The sequence below is a fragment of the Leucopleurus acutus genome (assembly GCF_964270905.1).
Source record: "Leucopleurus acutus genome assembly, chromosome: 16".
Taxonomy (NCBI): domain Eukaryota; kingdom Metazoa; phylum Chordata; class Mammalia; order Artiodactyla; family Delphinidae; genus Leucopleurus; species Leucopleurus acutus.
In genome coordinates, this window is record NC_139158.1 from 38,305,064 (window position 1) to 38,327,373 (window position 22,310).

The window sequence follows — 22,310 nt, forward strand, 5'->3', positions numbered from 1 at the left end:
TGCCCACCTCCAGTGGGACCTGCTCCCTGGACCCCGCCCCCCTCCAGACCCTGGGGGTCACTGTCCTCACTGCCACACACCCTGCCAGATGGAGCTGAGCTGGCCCTCCTGGTGGCCAAGGGGCCCTGGGAAGCCCATCCTGGGCCAGCTGGACGGGGAGTCACTGGACAGTTTTCAGGGGAGAGGGGCTGTCACCACAAGCTCTGGGTGCCCTCCAGCTCTAGATGCTGCAGCTGGACTCCCATGGGGCCTATCCAGGGGCCGGGGAGCGATCCTCAGCTGGTCCCTCCAGCTGTCGGTCCCCCAGGGTCAGCACCTCTGCTTGTCTGCGGGGCTGGCTCGATGGGCATGTGTGGCCCTTGATGCAGGTGGTAGTTGTTCAGCGGCTGAACCCATGTCATGGGGGCTCAAGGCTCCAGAGCCCTCTTGGCCCTGCCAAGCAGGGGCAGATGTGGTGAAAGCTGGGGCCAAGGGCCAGCCTGGGGCACCCAGCCCGCCCCACCTCAGCTGGGGAAGAAGTGTCTGTGGGCACCTTCATTCCCAACCCTCCCGCAGCCACACCTCCTGCTCTGCCTTGGAGACCTGCCCTGTGGAACCGTCCCTGTCCTGGGCCCCAGGGTGCTGGGCCCCAGGGCCACATGTGTGGCAGGCACAGCTCTCCCATTGAGGCTGCCTGCACACCCTCCCTGCCCCACAGTGCACACATGTGTGGACATGCATAGCCGGCTCTGCTCCAGTATCCACAGTACAGAAACACGCCACATGTCACTCAACCCAGGCCCCACAGTGGGGCCACGAGTGCCTAAGATCCCTGCAGGGGACACATGAACCACATGCACCACGTGTACACATAGATGTGTGTGCTCCTTGGTGCACACGGATGTGCATGTGTGCTCACACATGGATGCCAGCACACGTCAAGTGCAGGTGTACACGCGTACAAACGCAGGTGCGACCCTCAGGGCAAGGTCATGGCTGAGCCAGGCCCCCCAGGGGAGGGGTATGTGCTGGGCAGCCGCCAACTGGGAGCTAAGCCTCCCGCTCCTGTGAGGCTGGGGAGCAGGTGCCCACTGCTCTTGGGGCCTCCAGGGGCTGACAAGGCTGCATCACCTGGTATAGCCCCAGCCCCTCCCCTACACATCTGCCTGGCAGGCGTCACTGCAGGAGTGGGTGGCTGGCAGGGCAGGGTGCTGAGAGAGCTATGGAGGTGAGCGGAGACCATGGTGCCCCCACCCTGCACCACCCCTGCGCCCCGAAGCTCAGTTGCAGGGGCTGACACAGAGCAGGGTGGGACCACTGGTGTCTGGACTCCTGGCACCACGTCTACAATATCCCCGCTTCTGATATCTGCCGCCTGGACCTGGAACAGCCTCCTTCTAGGACAGACAGATTTCTTGGTGCTCAGGTGGGGGGCGGGGGTGGGACGGGAGCCGCGACCAACTGGACGCACAGGGCCCCAGCTGTGAGTCTGGCCTCTGTGTGGCCCTGGGCAGGTAGCTGAGCCCCTCTGAGCCTCCGTCTTGGCCCCCACTTGAGGCGGTTACCTCCCCATCTTCCTCCTGGGCCATGCAGAGTCCAGAGGCGCACAGGTGCCCCAAGCCAGCAGCCCGTGCAAGGCCATGGTCCAGGAGCCAGCAGTGTGGACCAGGCTCCCTGGTGCAACCTCCTCCCCAGGCCTCAGTTTCGGTCTCCACCACGGCCAGAGCTGCCAGCAGGCTGCAGCATGGGCTGTGCCCGGGGCCAGGTCTCACTGGGCATCCGAGGCCCTGAGAAGGGAAGGGGGCTGCCTGGGCCGCCTGGTGTGGGGGTGAAGCTGGGGCTGCACCAGGGCAGGTTGGGGGCCAGCAGGCCTCTCACCCCAGCTGCTGCAGGGACTCACTGGGACCGCCGCCCACCCCCACCTCCGAGCTGTTGAGAGAGCTGTCCACTGGAGACACAGCAGCCCAGCTGCAGATCCCCTGAGCCCTGACCTGTGATAAGAAAGCCGGGATTTGGCCTGGCTCCCCCTCTGCTGCTCCCTTTTGTTCCAGAGACACATTGCTTGTGGGTTGTGCCCTCCTGAAAGACGAAGAGACACGGCTGCAGCCCAAGGTTCGGGGTCACCTGCCCTGCATGGCACCTGTCCTGTGTGACCCTGGGTGGTGACCTCCCCTCTGTACCCTGCCCCGGCCTCACCACCTCCTGTCTCCTCTCCAGCTTGACCCAGACCCGCTGCCTGTGACCCCGGTGCCTTCCTGCCAGGATGACCAGTGGGCACCACACAGCCATGGGCCCCAGAGCAGGTGAGATGACTCTCCCTCCCCTCTTGGGGGGCAGCTCCCATGGCCGGCTCCTCGGGGTAGCAGGACCACCCTCTTTCCTCCTGAGCCTCTACTGGGGGTCCGGGAAGGGAAGGGGGTGGCACAGATGGGGCACTGCGGGTGGGGGTTCTGTTGGGGACAAGGCACGGACAAGGCGGGCCATGGCTAGAAGGGACTGAGCAACCGAGGAGCAGGAGAAGGTGGTAGCTGACCCCTGTCCCTCTGCTCGGGGGTTTCAGGGCTCAGACTGTGAAGACAGAGCCACAGGGGGTGGAGGGAGAAGGTGCACACACGTGGACACTGGTAGGCATGCATACAGGCCATCACATAGGTGTGTACATGCTTCCAGACACACAGTCACATGCCACCAGCTACACATCGTCACAGAATGTATACACTGCCACACCAGCAGGCACACAGGTCTACTGTGTAGTCATGCATGCCATCCCACACATGTACACCTCACCATACTTGTGTATACACCACCACCACTGTACATACCATTAGGGGCACAGGCATACAGCATCAGACAGTCGTGTATACAGGTAGACACACTGCCACACATGTTCACCTGGTCACACAGCACGCTCAGACCCAGGCTGGCACACAGGTGACCAGCACCGTGGAGCTCCCAAGGACTCCGTATTGGGGCTGTCACAGGCCCACCCGGGACACAGGGAGCCCTGGGGAGACCGACACTGGACGCTCCCACACAGATGCTTATGGCCTGTTCTGTTCCAAGTGCCCTGGTGAGCCCAGGCCTCGCCTTCCTGGTGTCACTCACTGCCCACTGCTCTCATCCCCAGGCCGAGGGTGCCACCCAGGGAGGGCTGGATGTCAGCAGGGCCAACATGTGGGCCAGGTGAGTGCAGGTTCGGAGTCACAATCAAGTTTCCCCAACAGATTCCTTGGCAGGCCTGGGTGGGGGTGAGAAGGAGGGACCATCTCCAGGGTCTGCATTTGACGGCCCAGACATGGCCGGGGCAGGACTGACTCCCGGCTCCTATATGGGGGGCCTGGCCCTGCCTACCCAGGTCACTCGCTGGAGATGGCTCAGGGCAGCTGGTGTCCTTCATCAGAGTCACACCCACATGGCTGGGACAGGACCCCAGGCCATCGCGGCTGGCTGGGGCCCGGGTCCCCCACCTCGGCCCGGCAGACAATCACTTTTTGTTTTTCTGGGGGGTGCCGCGTCATGCGGCATGTGGGATCTTAGTTCCCCGACCAGGGATCAAACCCACACCCCTTGCATTGGAAGCACGGAGTCTTAACCACTGGACTGCCAGGGAAGTCCCGACAATCACTTCTTGTCCTGAGGCCTCTCAGCTTTCTTCTTTCCGCCCCAAGCTTTGCTGCCCTCTCAGGTCCCAAACTGAGACTCTGTCCTGGTGGGGGTTGGAGGCCACTGATCTGCCATCAATCAATTGATCAGTCAGTTGACTGATCAGGCAGGGCTGGAGGCCAAGCTGGACCAGCTGGGCCCAGGCTAAGGTCTCATGAGACCTGACCCTCCCCTGTGCACGGATCTTACTAGATTCACATCATGAGGAAGGCCTGGCTGCAGACACCCAACAGGTGCCCTTCAAAACCTCAGCCATCGCTGGGACCTCAGAGCCCCAAGCTCTGGAACTGGGCCTCAACCAGACCCTGAGTCTGGACAGGGGCCACTTTTAAGCCCTGCTCATAGCTCAGAGCCCAGCACCAACAGGGCGCCCTCGGGGGAAATGTGTGGTATGCATATGCTGACAGCCAGAGCCTTGCTGTCCACACCTCCTGGGTCTCTCACCCCCACCCTGTGTTGAGGAGTCTGACCTCCACCCCAAATGCTGCAGTCTGGGACCCCTACTCCCTCTGCCCCTCACTGTCTATCTCCTTTCTGCCCAGTGCCAACACCTCCCTCCTGCAAGGCTTCTGGTGCCAGCCGGCCAGTCAGCTAGCCCGGGACCAGCTTGCCGCTCTGATCAGGAGGATGGAGACGCAGCATGTCCTCCTCGGAGCCTGGCAGGTCAGCGGCGGCCCTTACCAAGACTGCCTGGGTGTCGAGGGCAAGGGCAGACTCCCTGGAGAAGGGCCCCAGGGACGGGCAGGAAGGGAGGCATCCCTGGCAGAGGACCCAGGCAGCAAGGGCCAGGAATGTCGTGCCAGGACACGGAGTAGCTCTCCTGAGCACAAGGGCCCTGTGCTGGAGAGCTGCACGATTGTCTCTAGCTGACACAAGATGCGCCCCTCAGGTCACCCAGCGGACAGGAAGTTAGCCTCTAAGGTGGGCTTCTCTCTCCCCTGGATGATGTTCCAGTGTGGCCCACTTTGGACTGTTTCCAGGACTTCTCACCAATCACCCACAGACTCCTGCCTCTTGTTCTTGGTTTGGTGAGGGCTTGCCTACCTGGCCTCCATCTGGCACCTGTGGCAGTTCCTCCAGGCTCCCCGAGGGTGAGGGATCTTCCAGCCTGCTGGCCTCTCCTCCACCTGGGCTGTGAGAGGGGCCAGCTGAGCTCACCTGGACCCACAGCTGACCCAAGCGTCACCAGTCCCTGAGTTTAATAAAAGAAAGGAAGGAAAGAAAGCTATTGTTTTATTATAAAATTAATATAAAATTAGTAATAAATCTGAAACAACCCCAAAGTAGGCCAAGTAAGTGGGACAAGACGTCCAGGCAGGGGTGCATTGGATGAGCAGATCCTCAGTGAGCCAATGTGGTGCAGTGGGGGCTGGGGTGGGCAAGGGCCTGATGCCAGAGGAAAGGGGGCTCTCAAGCTGGGTTTGACCCGTTCTGAGGCCGGTTCTCGTTGTGGAGGTTGAGGCAGGAAGAGGAAAACATGAAGTCCAGGGACAGAGAGCCAGCAGGCAGAAGGAGGGGACGGGTGGACGTGGGGACAGGGGCTGAGAGGTAGGTGGGGGGCCCTAAGATGGGCAGAGGGAAAGGGGCTGGGCAAGCCCCTGGCCGGGCAAGGAAGTGACACGCTGCCTGCCCTGACCAGCTCAGCTGTCTGGCCAACCTGGCCGCCCGGCAAGGCCTCCAGGGCGACTTCGAGCTCCACCCCACCAACCTGCTGCTCCTCTACGAATGAGTGCCCCTCCCCGCCCAGCGCCCAGCCGCGTGGGCTGAGCATGCTCCCCAGGGACACCTCAGTCACTCGGAGGCCCCCCAGTTTCCCCCCCTCCTGACAGCCCCCCAACCTTCCCACAGACTGACACAGGTGAGGGAAGCCGACTGCCAGGCCTTCGTCCGCCGCACAGCCCAGGGCAACACAGGGCTGCTGACCAACCTGCCCGACCAGAAGGCCACCCTGCGGCACAGGGCCCTGGCCTGCCTGGTAGGCACCGTGGGCCGGCCAGGCCAGGACAGGACAGGCGACGGGCAGTGGGACCAGGCTCATGCTGACCTGCTGTCCTGCAGGGAGGGCCCCGCCCGAGCCTCAGCACCTCCGACCTGCTGCTCCTCGGGGTCCTGGTGTGTGACACAGATGCATCCAGCATCATGGCTGCAGACCCCCATGTGCTGCAGAACCTGCGGCACTGTCCCCAGCTGATGGCCGCCCTCAACAGGCTGCTGGCCAGCGGCAGGACCAGGCTCGGGTGAGTGGGGGCCCATGCCATCTGCCCAGGCTTCCCCTCCTCCACCTGATAGAGGAGGCAGCCTGGAGATCAATGTCCACAGCCCCACTGACCTCTAACCTCTGACCCAGCTCCCACCCCACTCTGACCCTGCAGCCTATGGGGTATGGGTTTGAGGTGCCCAGAGGCCTGGGGTGGGAGAGTCTCTGCTGGGCAGGCCCTGGGAATGGCACTCAGGGAGGGTAGGCGGTCTGAGGGGTCTGGGTGCTGCTCAGGGCCTGACACAGAGCCCCCTTCACACACCAGGCCCTCTGGCTCCTGGAACCTGGAGGGGCTGCAGGCTCTGGGACCCCTAGCCACCTACATCAGCCCCAGCCTGTGGATGCAGCTGCAGGAGGTAGGGCAGCACCCCAGGGCGGGTAGGGATCCAGCCAACCTTCCACCAGCCTGCCCAGGCCTGATGGTCGGCCGGCAGCCACTCTGATGCCCAACTGCTGTCCCCAGTCGCTCCCCGTCACAGAGTTTCTGTCTGTGGGGAGGAAGGAGGGAACAGGTAGCCCTGGTGGCCCTCCCCAGGGTGTGGACTCTCCAGGCCCGCCCGCCAGGCCGTGGGCCTGGACTTCTTTGGCAGCATAGTGGCCATAGTGGCCACGGGCAGGGCAGCTCAGCCAGTGTGATGCCAGGCGCTTTGGCACTGGCTTCCTCGAGGCCAAGGCAAAGTTGGTACCCTCACGGCCCAAGCGGGACACAGGTCAGTGTGGCCACCATGGCCTGGGGATTTCACATCTCTCCCTGCTCGGGCTCCTCATCCCGGAGTGGGGGCACCAGAGGCATGGCACCCTCTGCCTGGACCTCCTGAGCTTGGCCCAGGGTCTCTGTCCAGGTTGAGGGGAGTGGTCAGAGTCTGGTGGGGCTGGACTGGGAGTTGAGACCAAGGTCAGAGTTGAGTCAGTCTGGTCCAGGCCAAGTTTTTGGCTAGGAGTCAAGCTTGGGAAGGGTCAAGGTCAGGAGTGAGGTGGGGCCCAAAGTCAGCAGCAGTGCTGACCAGCTGGGTCCTCAACACCCGTACTCCACCTTGCCACAGGGAGACCCTGCATCCCTGCCAACATCACTGCAGCCACGCTGCACAATGACCTCTTCCTGGTACGCTACGACTGCGTGCAGCTCGAGTCCTGCCTGGGCAGCCGTGAGCTCAGGGCCAACCTGGCCCCCCTGCTGCAGCACCCACTGCCCACCCAGTGCCAGAAAGTCGTCAAGGCCAAGCTGGCTTAGGTGCGCCAGCGACCGGCAGTGGGAGGCAGGTGGTGGGCCGGCCGTGTGGCCTGACCACTACCTGCCTCCCACTGCAGGTCTACCCAGGCAGCGTCCCCGAGGAGCAGCTGCAGCTCATCCCCTCGCTGGCCTACCTCTACTCCCATGTGGAGACTGGCCAGTGGCACATCACGTCCAAGGACACGGTCGTGGCCCTGCTGGCCCCAGACGGGGCCCTGGAGAACCAGACAGAGGTGAGGGTCGGGGTGGGGGTGGGCAGGGGACCCCGCTGACCCTGGCCTTGCAGACCCGAACCCTGCCCACAGGTCATCCTGCAGAAGTTCCTGGACCACAACGGCACCATCACCAGTGCCTGCTTGTGGCCAACGGGGGCTCCCGCCTCTGTTGGATGAGCCCCCGCCAGATCCAGGCCATCCGGCCCTTGGAGTTTCGGTGAGCCCACCCAGCAACCCACCCCCCACACCTCAGAGCCACCTCCACTCCTCGGCCAAGGAAGGATCCGGTGGGGGCCCAGGCCAGGCCATCGTAGGTAATTAGCTTCCTTCCTATGGCCTCCGTAACAAAAGATTAGAGTGGCTAAAAACAACAGAAATGTGTCCTCTCACAGTCTGGAGGCCAGAAGTCTGAAGTTAAGGTGTCAGCAGGGCTGGCCTCCCTCTGAAACCTGTAGGGGAGGCTCCTTCCTGCCTCTTCCAGCTTCGGGGCTGCATCACCCCCATCTCTGCCTCTGTCACAGCTGGCTTCCCACTGTGTCCGTGTCCAAGTTTCCTTCTTCTTATGACACCAGTCGTTAGATTCAAGGTCCACCCTAAATCAGTATGACCACATCTTAATTTGATTACAGCTACAATTAGGAAAGACCCTATTTCCAGATAAGCTCACGTTCTGAGGTTCTGAGTGGACATGAACTTGGAGGAGACACTACTGAACCTAGCACGGAGAGCAAGAGGAAAGCTGTGGTTCAGAAAGCGGGAGCAAGGCCCAGCGTCCAGAGGAGAAGGGGCCTCTGGCCTGCCCATCAGCCTCACCCCCCACCCAGGCTGGCCGGAGCCCTAGACATCTCCTCCTGCCCTCAGAGCCGCAAGAACGTGCTCTACGACAAGGCCCGAGAGGCCTTCGGCACCGCCAGAACTGTAGACGCCTACTACAGCTTCACGTCTCCCCCTACCTCGGTGAGACCTCGCCCTGCGTAGGGCACGCCTCCCGGAAGCCCCGCCCCTCATCGCTGCCCCGCCCCTAGGCGGTGCCCCCGTGGAGGAGCTGCGGCACCTGCCCCAGGCTAACGTCTCCGTGGACATTGACACTTTCACCAGTCTGAACACCCGAGTGCTGCAGGTGGGCCGGGGGCTACCCGTCAGGGGGTGGGGCTGGCCTAGACGAGGATGCCTAGGTTACGGTCTGCAGGCCCCAACACCCACCCCAAAGTCGGAGGTGTGCAGGCAGTGTGGGCCCCAGGTCACTTCTCCAGGTGCGTTCTGCTGGGTCTCACCCCTGCGCTCCGGCCAAGCACTGACCCCGCCCACGACCCCTCGCTCCCTTCGCAGAGCCTGAGCGTGGGCAACGTGACGACGCTGCTGGGCCAGAACATGGGGGACCTGCAGAAGGCTCACAGCCACCCCACCATCAGCTCCTGGCTCTGCAGCCTCAGTCGGTCAGCCCTGGGCGAGCTGGGCCTGGACACGGACCCAACCGGCCCCACCGGCCTCACCCACGTGACAACTAGGACCCCCAACACCATCCCCTGGATGCCCCATCTAGTCCCCACCTCAGACCGGCCTTGGAGCACTGACCCCAGCTCAGGTATGCCTGCACCCACCCTCCCCACTCCAGCGGGCCATCCCCGCTCTGCCCTGTGTGCCCCCCCTCCCCCAACTGCTACTAGCTTCTTGTCTTGCGCCCAATCTCATTCAGCGTTGGCCTACTCTTTCCATCTGCCTCCTCGGGTGACATCTGGGTGACACTGGCTTCACCTCGCATTGCCTGCTGAGGGACACCTCCTCCAAAATCTGCTGAGCAGCAGAAAGTGGAGAGTGGGGAAGTTTTGAGGTCCCCATCGGGACCCAGAAGAGCAGCTGTACATGGGGGTCCTCACTGCTCTTCCCCACCCACAGGGATGGTGTGAGCCCTGAGCCCGGCGCAGGGGCCGCCCAGGCCTGGGGGAGGCAGGACAGCCTGGGGGCTCCCAGCTGGACTGAAGGGTGCTCCTTCCATGTTCCACCTACAGGCAGCCCACCTGGGGTATCTGCCACTTGCTGTGGCCCTGCTGTCAGGCCTCCTGTGGCTGCTGTATTGGAGCACCCTGGGGCCCAGCTGGAACCACTCACAGGGCACCTGCCCCATGGCCTCCAAAGACAGCGCTGCCCCAGCACCACTTGCAGGAAAACCGGGGCTGGTAGGTGGAGCTGGATGCCTGCCTAGACCAAGATGCCTGCCCCATGCCCAGGGGACCTGGCCACGTCCCACATCCCAGGGGCCTGCAGGGCCAGTCCCTGCCCACACCCAGCTCCCAGGACCTGGAGCCAGACTGAGGACCTGGGCCCAGGGTCACTGCCCCAGCCAGTGAGGGAGATGCTGCCCCTGCCCTCTGGCTTCTTCCAGATGAAGAACTGGGGTTGGGGAGGGGTTTCCGTGGACTGACTTCGCTGATTGATTTGAATAAAGGACAAGGTGGTCTTCCTGCCTGTGTCCCTTTGCTCTGGGCCTGAGGAGGGACAGAGACCCTCTTAACTAGGATCAGGACTCCAGCCTGCCATCTCCTGGGGCAGCAGTGTCACCAGAAGCCACCCTGAGTGTTGGCCTGGCCTGGGGGGAGACCCAACAATGGAATCAGCATCAGGAAGGCCCTGAGGGCCCCCCTGCCTGGAGTCCCTCCCCTTTCCAAGTGCAAAGAGGAGGGTTGAAACCCAGGGAACCCTGTCAACTGGGCCACAGCCATCAGGGCCCTCCCACCCAATTCTCAGAACACCACAGGGCACCTCTTCGAGGGGGGATGGGGCTTCTTTTATTGAGCTCTGGTGCCCTCGGGGTCAGACAGAGACCACCCAGGCCTACTCCCAGCCAGGTGGTGTCTCCATGGCAGGGCCCAGTTCCCAGAGCATAGCAGTGGGGTCAGTTCAGGATCAAGGCCAGGAGCCGACTTGGGGTCACAGTGAGCACAGGTCCAGGTCCTAGTCTGAGGAGGTGAGGGCCTCCGGAGGAGTCCTCTGCACAGAAAACAGGTGACTCAGACCCTGCCCCTCACTCTGCCCGACACCACCCGGCTGGCCACCCCAGCCCATCTCGGACGTTGAAGTCCAGGACCAGGTAGCCGTTGGGGGTGCCGCCGTGGAGCCCCAGCCCCAGACTGTCCAGGTCCTCCTGCGACTGCCAGGAGATCCAGTCCCGCAGTGGGCTGTTCCCCTCCTTAGCCTTCAGGCCCACCAGGTTTGCACCCAGAAGTTTCTGCACCTCAGCAATGGTCAGCGGCTGCCAAAGCCCCCAGACAGGGCTCAGGGCCTGCCTGCCTTTCCCCAGAAGGCTGCTGTCCTCTACTGTGTCCAAACCATCCCATGCTGCCCCACCCACAGACCCTTCCTGGGCCCTTCCAGACTTCGGAGGGGGCTTTGGCTGCCTCTCCTGAGACCCCGCCACACCAGAGGCCCTGCCCTTCTCCATGGCCCTACCAGCACAGCCTCTCTCTGCAGCTTCCTGAATGTGGCCACATCCATGTTTATGTTCTGCTGACTGAGAACCCACAGGTCCTCCATGGGGGCCCCACCTGCCCACGGGGAGAGGGGCCCCCAAGTGTGAGACCTTGCAGCAACCCCCAGTCTCACCCTCTGACAACAGGCTACCAGAAGCCAATTCCTTTACCAAGAGTCCCTTTTCCTAAGAAATTCCTGGGACCCTGGTTTGCCTGGTGACCACCTGACCCTCTGGGTTGGAAGATAGGCTGGGGGTGCCCAGAACTCACAGGGTCTCAGCCTACACACACTTGGAGGGATGGAGGGCACATTGACCACCAGTCACACCACCAGCAGGCTGCCCAATGAGAGGGGGAGCCTCAGGGATCACGCCCCCCGTGTCCTCCCGGGCTCACCCAGGTAGGGCTTGATCCTTGTGAAGTATTCAGACCCGCTCATGTTCTGGAAGGCGATGCGGGCCTTGGGGTAGAGGACAGCCATCTGCCATGGGCTGCATGTGTCCAGGTCCTGGGGCCTGGTCGCCCTGAGGAGGCAGCATAAGGCCGGGCAGTGAGCTCGGAGCACAGCACACCCACCACACCTGACAGACCCCAGGACTCACCAAACAACGTTGAGCTGCATGAAGCCCAGCTGCTCAGGGCTGAGGAGGCACAGGTAGGTAGCGGGGAAGGTGGCCAGGGTGTCCAGTGTGGCCTTGTCCAGCTGGCCCCCTCCCCCTACATAGCGGGCAATGAGGGCGGCCACCTGTGGGAGGAGGCCACTCAGTGGCGTGGAGCAGGGAGAGACATATCCCCTGGGGCCTGCCCAACCTCAAACCCTGTGCCTTCCCCTCCCCACCTCCGCAGCCAGTCACCCGAGCATCCATCCCATGCCCTTTGCTGACTTTGAGCAGAGATTTCACGGTCTCCAGGGAAGTCACATTCCACTTGTGGATGTCCTCGGGGGTCACCCAAAAGAAGAAGTACCTCAGGTGCTGGATCAGGGACTCAGGGTACCCCTGTGGGTAGAACTTCCGGGTGAAGGGACTGTGACGGCCGCCGCCACTCCCCAGGCAGCTGGGAAAACTGTGCTACAGCAGGCAGGCGGGAGTCCTGAACTACCTCATCCAATTTGCGCTTCAAAATGTGCAGCTGCTGGTAGGTAAAGGGCACCAGGTTCACCTGGTCCATCTGAGCGGCCAGCAGGGCTCCGTCCACACAAGCCTCCAGCTCCCACTCCTCGTAGAAGACAAGGTTTTCGTCCAACACTTGGGCCTTCCGCCCCGGGGGGCAGGCCTTCTCTGCAGGGGCAGGCAGTGGGTTGGGGGCTGGCCATCTCCTGTCAACCTCCTCTTCCTTCTGCACCCACGCTGAGACCCTGGGCACCACATGACTCTCCAGGCCTCAGTTTACCCATCAGCAAAATGGAGCAATTTTGTTCACTCTCCTGCATTGTCATGATTGAATGAGTTGAGTGGCTAGGAAGGGCTGCAGGTGTGGACAGGTGAGACCTCACAATGCTAGCTCCCCATCCCAGTCTCCCCACGCAGCTGGGCACCATGCTCACTCTCTGTGCACCGCTGGGCCCTCAGAAGGATGACGGTCACCTCAGGCCGCTGCCAGGACAGGTCCCATTGCAGCCATGGGGTCATGACACCCTGAGAACAGAGCAGGGCTGGGACTGAGCCGCGAGTGTCCTGGCTTCCAAGGACCCCCACCCAGGGCCAGAAAACCCTCCCCTGATTCCCCAGAGGGGCCTTACCAGTTCCGTGTCTGCAGCCTGGGCCCTGGAAAGTAGCACCCACCCTGCAGGGGAAGGGACACCAGGCTCGAAGGGATGGCAGGGGCTCCACCCAGGGTAGGAAGGAGGCAAAGCCGGCCCCTTCCAGCCCCGTGCACACTCCATGGGTGTGGAAGCAGAGGGTTAGGCCCCTCACCCTATGGTGTCACGGCCCATGACACCGAACCAGGGAGCACAGGCCTCCCACATCCTCCTCCTGGGGCCCCTCTGCTCAGGGCAGGCAGAAACCTGTCCCATGGGCACCCTCAGTTTGGCCTGTGCCCCCATCACCACCCTGCCTCTGCCTCCAACCCCATAGGGCACTGTGGTGCAGCGGGGGTGCCAGACACAGTCATCTCTGGGGGCAGAGACAAGGCTAACAGCCTGCCTGGGACTCAAGGCACCTGCCGAGATTCAGGACGCTTCTCTGGAATCAGGGGCACCTGCCCAGGACTCGGGACACCTGCCCGGGAAGGGGCTGGAGGGCACTGCCCACAGCCGGAGAGGATGTGTAGAGCAGGTAGAGCCTTTCCTAAGGCCCCGACCCCCTGAGGACCCTTGGCTGCCCTCTGTGCTCTCTGCACACCAGCGTTTTGCGGCAACCCGCCCTCATGACTCACCGAGGCAGAGAAGAAACAAGAGGCTGCCGTGGGTGGGAGTCCCACAGGACCCCACGCGGGGTTGAGCAGTCTGCAAGGCCACAGTCTGTGGGGGACAGCCACTCTGATGTCCTCCCTGCTTCCCCGCCCCTACCATGTCACCCTACCCATGACTGCCCCGGGCCAGTGCGGGGCCTCGGGGGGCTCCCAGGTCAAACCTTCACAGGCCTCCACGGCAGTGTCTGTGCTGCCGCTGGCCCTTCTCTCAGAACCAACCAGCAAGCCTGCCCCGCCCCCTCCGGGAAACTGGCCCCTCAGCCAGGAGTGTCAGGTCTGAGTCAGCCTGGCCCCCAGCTGTGAGGGCCCCAGTGGGCAGCCAGCAGCTGGCGCCTGTCTTCTCTCCCTGCAGGGCAGGGCAGTGCAGGACAGGGCAGGAGAGTTTCGTGCGAGGAGGCAGGACCGCCTCTGGCTCTGGCTGGCCTGTCTCCCCCACTCAAAACAGGGGAGCTGGGCTTCCCTGGTGGCGCAGTGGTTGAGAGTCCGCCTGCCGATGCAGGGGACACGGGTTCGTGCCCCGGTCCGGGAAGATCCCACATGCCGCAGAGCGGCTGGGCCCGTGAGCCATTGCCGCTGAGCCTGCGCGTCCAGAGCCTGTGCTCCGCGACGGGAGAGGCCACAACAGTGAGAGGCCCGCGTACCGGGAAAAAAAACAAAAAAACAAGGGAGCTGAGCAGTTCTGGGCTGGGGGTCAGGCTGAGCGACCCCTCACCCTGCAGCGTGGCCACCCTCCCCTCCCACCCACAGCCGCAGGTGCAAACCCAGGGCCCTGCGCAAACCCAGGGCCCTGCCAGCTGGACAAGGCTGGCAGGGCCCACCAGCTCACTGCTTTCCCTTCTGAGGTCGCTCCCAAAGCAGAGGCCTGGGCAGTACCAGAGGGAGTTCCCTGGTAGCCTAGCAGTTAGGACTGCAGGCTCTAACTACCGTGGCCCGGGTTCAATCCCTGGTCAGGGAACTGAGATCCCATATGCCATGTGGCATGGCCAAAAAAAAACAACAACAAAGGGTGATACCCTTTCCCACCTGCCAGCCCTTAGGGTGGGGCAGTGGGTGGGCATTCTGGGAAGACCCCCGTGTGCTCTCTGAAGTGGGGTTTGGGGCCTGTGGACAAGTGTGGGTGGCAGGTGGGTGGGGAGCCGCTCCCCACAGAATATTGTCCCCGAGTAGATAGGGGCCTGCAGGAGACCAAACTGCCTTCCACACCTGCCCCTCCCAAGGAGGCCTGGAGCCAGAGGCCACCTAGGGCTGGTGGAATGGAACCATCCCCTCCCCCAAACCTCCACCCAGGCCTGTGTCGGCCCCACCCCTGGCTCAGAAATTGGTGGGGGGGAGGGCACAGAAATTGGCGGGGGCGGGGGGGGGCACACTTATGCTTCAGCAACCCCTTTCAGCAGGGCAAAGAGCCCAGCCTGCGGGGAGTGTCCTGGGGAGCTCCCCTCCCCTACCAGGCCCCCAGAACAGAAAAGAGGCAGTTGAGTGGGGCCCCTGCCCCCGGGGTGGGTAAGGCCAAGCAGGAGCTATGCCTCCCCCTGCTGTCTCCCCTCAGCCCCCACTCCAGCCCCGTGTAACCAGGGACCCCTTGCACCCCAGGTAGGGGCTCCCTCAGAACCCCTGCAGCCCACCGTGGGCCCTAGAATCTGCAACCTTCACACCTCCTACCCCCAGATAGGCCAGGCTGGGGCCACAAAGGCACCTCAGCTGTCTTAGGGCTGCAGCTTCCAGAGTGGCCCAAGTGTGACCTGCCAGAGTCACGTCTGTTTCAGGCAGTCCAGGGCACGCATATTTGTGTGACAAGGAAACAGTCCCCTCACCATGCTCTGTCTCCCTATCCAAGGCTGCTCGGATGCTTCCCTTTCTGGTACCTGGGATGGTCCCATCTCCAACCCTAAGTCCTTCAAGACCAATGTCCACCTGGTCATCTGTCACTCATTAACCACCTGCACACTCCCTGAGTGCCTACGGCATGCTGGGCCCTGCAGAGATGCTGGCACATGCTGGAGCAGGTGATTCGAGCCCTGCCCAGGACCTGGGGGTGGGCCTGCCTGCTAGCATGTGGGGTCTGGGGTCTGAGTGGACCACAAGCTCATCAGAGTGGCATGTGAGGTAGAGGCAGCTGTGTCAGTGACAGAGGAATGGCCAGCTCCAACCCTGAGCCTAAGAACCATGAGCTCACAGCCTTCAGCAGGTGTGCAGCTGCAGGACACTGGCTGAAGCTCTCTCCTGCCCCACCTGTCTCAGCCCAACTTCGGTCCCCAAGGTCTGGCCCTCAAGTGGTGGCAAATGAAGTCAGACCACATTCCCTGCCAGCCTCAGGCCTGTCTGGTGAGAGCGGGAAGGGGCACGGATCACAGGTTTAGGGTCTTCGATGCAGGGTCATTTAGTCTTCCCCAAGCACAGAGATGCTGTGTGGCTAGCCTGGGGTCACACAGCATGTCAGGAGCAGCTGGGGCAAGGGTAAAGCTGACCGAAGGCACAGCCCTCTGAGGCCAGGGGAGCTTGTCCTCGCTGCTCACCAAGTGCAGTGAGGACTAGGGTGGAGGAATCCATATGGTGGGCAGGGATGGGGGCTGCCCTACCTCCCCCAGCCTGCTTGTTTGGGTCCCAGTACCAGCCTCCGCCTAATCCCTGCTCCCACCCAGAGCTGCTTGGCTGGAGGTACTGAAGGAGGTGTCCCCTCCCTCACCTCCCCCAGCATGCCCTCCATCATGACCCCACCCCACACAGATGAGGCCAAGGTTCTGCGCATCTTCTGATTCGGTTTCCTCAACTGGGAAGCAGCAGGGCAAGAGGTGGGAGCCTCTGGGGTCTGTCAAGGGAAACGAACAAGGCTCGGGCCAGCAGTGCTCAGGCCATAGGAATGCGTGGGTGGAGGCCTGGGGAGGGGCTGCAGGAGGCGGGGTGAGGGGTGGGGGGGAGCCACCTCTGCCTCTCCCTCCCTGGGCAGTCATGGGAGCTCCAGGCGGGCTGACCCGTCAGGTACCAGGCATGTGTGTGGAGCCAAGGCCTCACCTCTTGGGGTCTTACTCTCCCTTCTCAGGTGGTACAACAGAGGTTCAGTGCCGAAGAGAGGCCACAATTGCAGGGCAAGGCAAGGGCGTGGTCCCCGTCTCCACCCACCCACAGCTGGTGCCCTGAGGGTCTCCACCCCAGTCAGCAGGATGTGACTCCCTGACTCCCGGGGGTGAGTTCCAGGCTCAGGTTGGCGTGGTGGTGCAGTGGTCAGGTGGAGGGCTGCAGGAGCTCACCTGCCCAGGCACTGGCCGTCTCCCGGATGGGAGGTGGAGGCTACCTCTGTGCTGGCCAGACGCCAGTGTCCGCATGCGGATCCTGGCACCACAGCCTTTGTGTGCGCCCCTGGAGCCAGAGTCCCTGGTGGCTCCCTCGATCCCCCCACCCCGCCCCCCTGCCCTCCTATACTTTTGTGAATAGGAATTCCCTGTGTGGAATCTGTCTGGTCTCTGACCTCTCTCCGTGGGCTAGGTTTTGTATTATGTACAGTCGAGCCAAATGCTAATTAGTACAGAATTCAGGAAGGCTGCCAGGTACAAGAACCAACTCCCAGAAAGAGTAAGTGCCTTTGAAAAAAAAAGTCCTGTCCATAGATAACAACTGAAAAATTCTGGACAAAATATAAAAAAACAGTTCCCTGAGGGCTCTGGGGAGTGAAGGAAAGAAGCCAGATTTTGGACGGGAATTGATACTTGATGGAAAATGCCAGAGTGGATTTCCCTTTGTGGGTGTGGCTTTGTGGTGTGCGATGCTCAGACACCAGCAGAAATCCCACCATCTTTCTGGCCGAAAGAGCCAAAGGAAGGAGCCCAGAATAACCAGACAGCAGAGAGCGGTGGAGAACTCTGAAAAGGAGAGAGCCAGAGGAGGGGACCCCAAATTCTGTGTACCAACTCTACCCAGGCCTCTTGCCGACCCCTGAATCATGTGTGTGCAAGGTAGACAGCTCAAATGACAAACTGGCCAAGACTGAGCTCTGCACTCTTTGGGAGTGGCAGAGGTCACAGTTCAAGTATGACCAAGTTCATTGCCTGCCCAAACAGAAGCAGCAACAGTCTTTGTAGGAATATAACAGAATGCAGTGTCTACACAACAAAACAGTCACAATGTTCATGATGAAATCAAAAACTGCTCGGCACAGGGAGAGCTGGGAGACTGTGACCCATTCTCCAGGGAAAAGAATCTGCTGAGGCTACGGTAAGACAGTATTAGAATTACCAGACAATAAGGTCATGGAAAAATGGGTTCTCATGAATGCAGAGGTAGGAAAAAAATGAAAATATTTTTTAAAGAACCAAATAGTAAATTTTAGAAATGAAAAATACAAAATCTGGAATTTAAAAATTCACTAGATGGACTGGACACACCTGCCAGGTGTGTCCAGGATCAATCACTTCCAACTGAGGGTTAGGTGGGGCCCCCCAATTGCACAGTTAAATGAATTTTGAGATGTGGATGGAAGGTTCCTCTGTGCCCACTTGCAGGAACTGCAGTTTGAGCCCAAAAGACACAGCGGCTGCAATGTGGGTGGGAATGAACAGTTCACGTCCTGTTTTAACTTTGATGGCACAGGAGGCGTATGAAACACGTTACTTTTGTTGCTAAAATGATGGTCACGCAGTACGTGTTTTGCGTGTAAGCTCTGTTTTCCCTTGTAATTTTAGGTTGCCTTCATTAAGAAACACTATCAGGGGACTTCCCTGGTGGTACAGTGGCTAAGAATCTGCCTGCCAATGAAGGGCACACAGGTTTGATCCCTGGTCCAGGAAGGTCCCACATGCCACGGAGCAACTAAACTTGTGCACCACAACTACTGAGCCTGCGTGCCTAGAGCCCATGCTCCACAACGAGAGAAGCCACCGCAATGAGAAGCCTGTGCACCACAACGAAGAATAGCCCCCGCTCGCCGCAACTAGAGAAAGCCGTGCACAGCAACAAAGACCCAACACAGCCAAATAAATAAATAAATTTATTTTTAAAAAAGGAACACTATCAAGTCAGAAGCAAAAGCTAAATTCCAAAGCCATTTGGTGTTCAATAATTCAGGTTAAAGGAACAACGTTGAATTGTATGCTTTAAGTGGGTAAGTTGCATGGTGTGGGAATTCTTTCTCAGGAAAGCTGTCTTGTTTTGTTTTGTTTTGTTTTTTGTAGTACGTGGGCCTCTCACTGCTGCGGCCTCTCCCGCTGCGGAGCACAGGCTCCGGACACACAGGCTCAGCGGCCATGGCTCACGGGCCCAGCCGCTCCGCAGCATGTGGAATCCTTCCGGACCGGGGCATGAACCCGCATCCCCTGCATCGGCAGGTGGACTCTCAACCACTGCGCCACCAGGGAAGCCCCAGGAAAGCTGTTTTTAAAAGACAGGCTAAAGATCTGAACAGACAGTTCATAAAAGAAGACGTGTGAATGGCCGATAAGCACATGAAAAGATGCCCAACTCACTGGGGAGATGCAGATCAAACCCCACACAAGACACACCCGCCAGAACGAGGACACTTAAAGGGTCTGACAAGGAAAGTGTGTCTTGGGCGTGGTGCAGTGGGACTCACACCTGGTGGTGGGAGCACAAGGCAGTGCGGGCATTTCTGCTGCGCATTTTTTGTTTTTGTTTGGCCACGCCATGCAGCTTGTGGGGTCTTAGTCCCCCGACCAGGGATCGAACCCAGGCCCCTGGCAATGGAAGAGCAGAGTCCTAACCACTGGACCGCCAGGAAGTCCCTTGACTAAGTTATTTATTAAAGCCATCTCCTGCCATAAGTAAAGGGACGGAAGATCAGTATAATGGTCATCACTGGATACAAGAAGGTGAGCTTAAGGTCCTATACACTTTTCTGGTCCATGTGTGCAGAGTAATGGTCCAAACCAGTGCTGTGGTCCCCACTGGGTAGTGGTCCAGGTTCTCTTTATTCATCTTCATAGCCAGTTGGAAGTGAATTCACATGAGGATTATGGAATAGGGTATGGTTACCATCTCCCCAGGGAAAGGGCTTAGCCCTGATGCGGAGATGCGGGTAGGTGATGAACTCAGGTCTCTCCTCCTCTCCGTGGTGCTTCAGGAAGACGTTCAGCGTGCTCACTCCCACCCCGGGAAGCGCCACAAAGTAGGTGAGGGCCTTCCACATGCGAGCTGAGCCCTCCTCACCACGGCGCCACTCGACATAGGCTGCTCCAGCTGCAGCTGGGAACGAACCTCGCAGCCCAGAAACCCAGGATCCAGCTGCTGCCGCCATTTTCCACCTGGATCCAGCATTTTCTTAAGAAGTTAGGTATACTCCTAACCATACAACTTAGCCATTCCCCTCCTAAGTAATCCCTCCAGAGAAATAAACCTGGATGTGCACACAAAGTCTCGTACGTGAATATTCATAGCAACTCTATTCACAATAGCCAAAAATGGGGAAAAACAAATTTCCATCAGTAGACCAATGGACAAACGAAATATGGTATTATTCATATGCTGACCTACTGGTCAGCAATAAGAGGGAACAGACTACTCATACTTGGGGGAAAAGGATGAACTTCAACATCATTATGCTGAGTGAAAGGGGCAGATATCAAAGGGTACATAATGTATGATTCTGTTTCTATAAAAATGTTAAATTGCAAACGAATCCCTCATGACAGAAAGCACATCACTGGTTGCCGGGGCCAGAAAACTTCACTAAAACTCAGGATTCCTGTTCGCAGGAGTAACAGTGAGGAATCTTTTGGGGCTGATGGAAATGTTCTGTCTTGACTGAGGTGGAGATTTCACGGATGTGTGTAACCACCAAAGCTGTTTGGACTGTACCCTTTAAATGGATGCCTTTATTGTGCATAAACTGTACCACAATAAGATTGATTTAAAAATCAATAGCAAGGGCTTCCCTGGTGTCGCAGTGGTTGAGAGTCCGCCTGCCGATGCAGGGGACACAGGTTCGAGCCCTGGTCCGGGAAGATCCCACATGCTGCGGAGCAGCTGGGCCCATGAGCCATGGCTGCTGAGCCTGCGTGTCCAGAGCCTGTGCTCCGCAACGGAAGAGGCCACAACAGTGAGAGGCCCGCGTACCGCAAAAAACCAAAAACAAAAACAAAGAATCCGCCTGCCAGTGTAGGGGACACGGGTTCGAGCCCTGGTCCGGGAAGATCCCACATGCCGCGGAGCAACTAAGCCTGTGTGCCACAACTACTGAGCCCGCGTGCCACAACTAGAAGCCACCGCTGTGAGAAGCCCGCACACCATGCAGCAACGAAGACCCAATGCAACCAAAAATAAATAAGTAAAAAAAAAAAAATCAATAGCAGGGACTTCCCTAGTGGCGCAGTGGTTAAGAATCCGCCTGCCAATTCAGGAGACACGGGTTTGAGCCCTGGTCCAGGAAGATCCCACATGCCGCAGAGCAACTAAGCCCGTGTGCCACAACTGCTGAGCCTGCGCTCTAGAGCCCGAGAGCCACAACTACTGAAGCCCGCGCACCCAGAACCTGTGCTCTGCAACAAGAGAAGCCACCCCAATGAGAAACCCGCACACCGCAACGAAGAGTAGCCCCCGCTCGCCACAACTAGAGAAAGCCCGCAGGCAGCAGTGAAAACCCAAAGCAGCCATAAATAAATAAAATTATTAAATAAATAAATAAAGTGTGCGATTCAATGGTTTTTAACATATTACATTCTTAATTTTAAAACTGTGTTAAAATATATATAACAAAATTGGGCATTGTAACCATTTTTAAGTGTACAATTCGGTGGCGAGAGTTACATTCACAATGTTGTGCAATCATCGCCACTATCTATTTCCAAAACTTTTTCATCATCTCAAACTGAAGCCCCTTCCCAAGGCCTTGGTAACTCTAATCTACTTCCTGTATCTATGGACCTGCCTGTTCTGCACATTTCACATAAGTGGAATCACACAGTAGTGGCATCTGTGTCTGGCTCTCTCACTAGACACAGTGTTTTCAGGGTTCGTCTACATTACAGTGTGTCAGTGCTTCATCCTTCTATAGCTGAATGACAGTCCACGATGTGGATGGACCACATTCCTTTATCCGCATCTGCCGATGGTCACTTGGGCAGATTCCATCTTTTGACTAGCCCCCACCTTTGCTCCACTGGTTCTGGGGGAGAGAGATGGAAACTGCCCTGTATATCTACACGCAAACTGTCCCCCTCCAGCATTAAAAGAGCCCTCCTTTGTCCCCCAGCCTCAGCCAGAGCCCCCTATGCTATAAACCCTCTCCATCGCCCCAGCCTAACTGACCCTCATCCTGGCCCCATCCCAACAGCACTTATTATCCTCACACATTTTTTGTAAACGTTCTCTGGGGCACTGCAGTGAAACTAAGTTTATTTTGTATTTGTCTGGTTCTAATAATGAGTGAGAATGTTGAGATTTCAGGCATCGAACCCCAGACTTTAGTCAGATATTGCCAGGATGGTGGGTGCTGGGGCCTGGAAGCCCACCAGGTACAGCCCCTGGTGAAAGCCCCTCTCACTGCTAAGAAGGAAGTTCCCATCCTGGGAGCCAAGAGGAGAGGCAGCACCAACACCTGGGCCTCAGGCACCTGGACGTCACAGTTAACCCACAGGTAGATGAGGTATCACCCGGTAGAGCCCACATCAGAACAAGAACCCCAGGAAGAGCACAGGCTGGAATGGGCCCCCAGCATGTGAGATCATGCCGTGCCCACGGGTATTCTGGGGCTGATCCTGCCAAGGCACCTTCAGGACTGGGCCCACGTGGGTCCCGGGGATGTGCCAGACTCCATCACTGGCGTTTTCTGGAAAGCCCCATAAAAAGTGGTCATTACCTGTACATGACGACTCAAGAACTGAGTCCAGCCAGCAACGGTTCTGTCTCAGGTAATAAAATCTCACAGGGAACTGGAGTTTTCTCAGGCTGGTCTTTGAAATAACCACGGACTCTCTCCGAGAACCCCAGGGCTCTGCACTGAGCCGCAGCCTCGGGAGGAACGGCTCCCCTTCCCCGTCACTCTCATTTTCTTCTCTTTTCAACAGACACTGGGCGTCTCTGCGTACCCGGCGCCCTTCTGGGCTCTTGGGCTGCGTCCGGAGCCAAGTAAAGAAAGTTGG

General features: G+C 59.4%; 2 protein-coding genes and 1 pseudogene across 3 annotated transcripts; 1 reads left to right on the forward strand and 2 right to left on the reverse strand.

Moving 5' to 3' along the window:
* Positions 1-1,723: 1,723 nt before the first annotated feature.
* LOC309973496 (mesothelin-like protein) lies at positions 1,724-9,252 on the forward strand (the record flags this gene model as incomplete). The annotated part of the gene is given in 20 exon segments (XM_082857791.1): positions 1,724-1,833; positions 2,031-2,091; positions 2,197-2,282; positions 3,043-3,162; positions 4,185-4,305; positions 5,282-5,367; positions 5,491-5,617; positions 5,701-5,879; positions 6,165-6,255; positions 6,464-6,507; positions 6,509-6,615; positions 6,943-7,127; positions 7,208-7,363; positions 7,436-7,478; positions 7,481-7,562; positions 8,170-8,284; positions 8,287-8,302; positions 8,371-8,465; positions 8,675-8,930; positions 9,242-9,252. Coding segments are annotated over 20 exon segments (2,091 nt in total).
* Positions 9,253-10,367: 1,115 nt separating this feature from the next.
* On the reverse strand, positions 10,368-12,443 carry MSLN (mesothelin; the record flags this gene model as incomplete). The annotated part of the gene is made up of 7 exons (XM_082857792.1): positions 10,368-10,595; positions 10,793-10,887; positions 11,209-11,336; positions 11,415-11,557; positions 11,667-11,822; positions 11,914-12,092; positions 12,359-12,443. The coding sequence occupies 7 exons, from the start codon at positions 12,441-12,443 to the stop codon at positions 10,368-10,370; spliced, it is 1,014 nt and encodes a 337-aa protein (XP_082713918.1).
* A 6,456-nt stretch (positions 12,444-18,899) lies between these two features.
* On the reverse strand, positions 18,900-19,468 carry LOC309973206 (cytochrome c oxidase subunit 6A1, mitochondrial-like; annotated as a pseudogene). The gene has a single exon. The product of its transcript is annotated as a cytochrome c oxidase subunit 6A1, mitochondrial-like (transcript).
* Between the last annotated feature and the right edge of the window lie 2,842 nt (positions 19,469-22,310).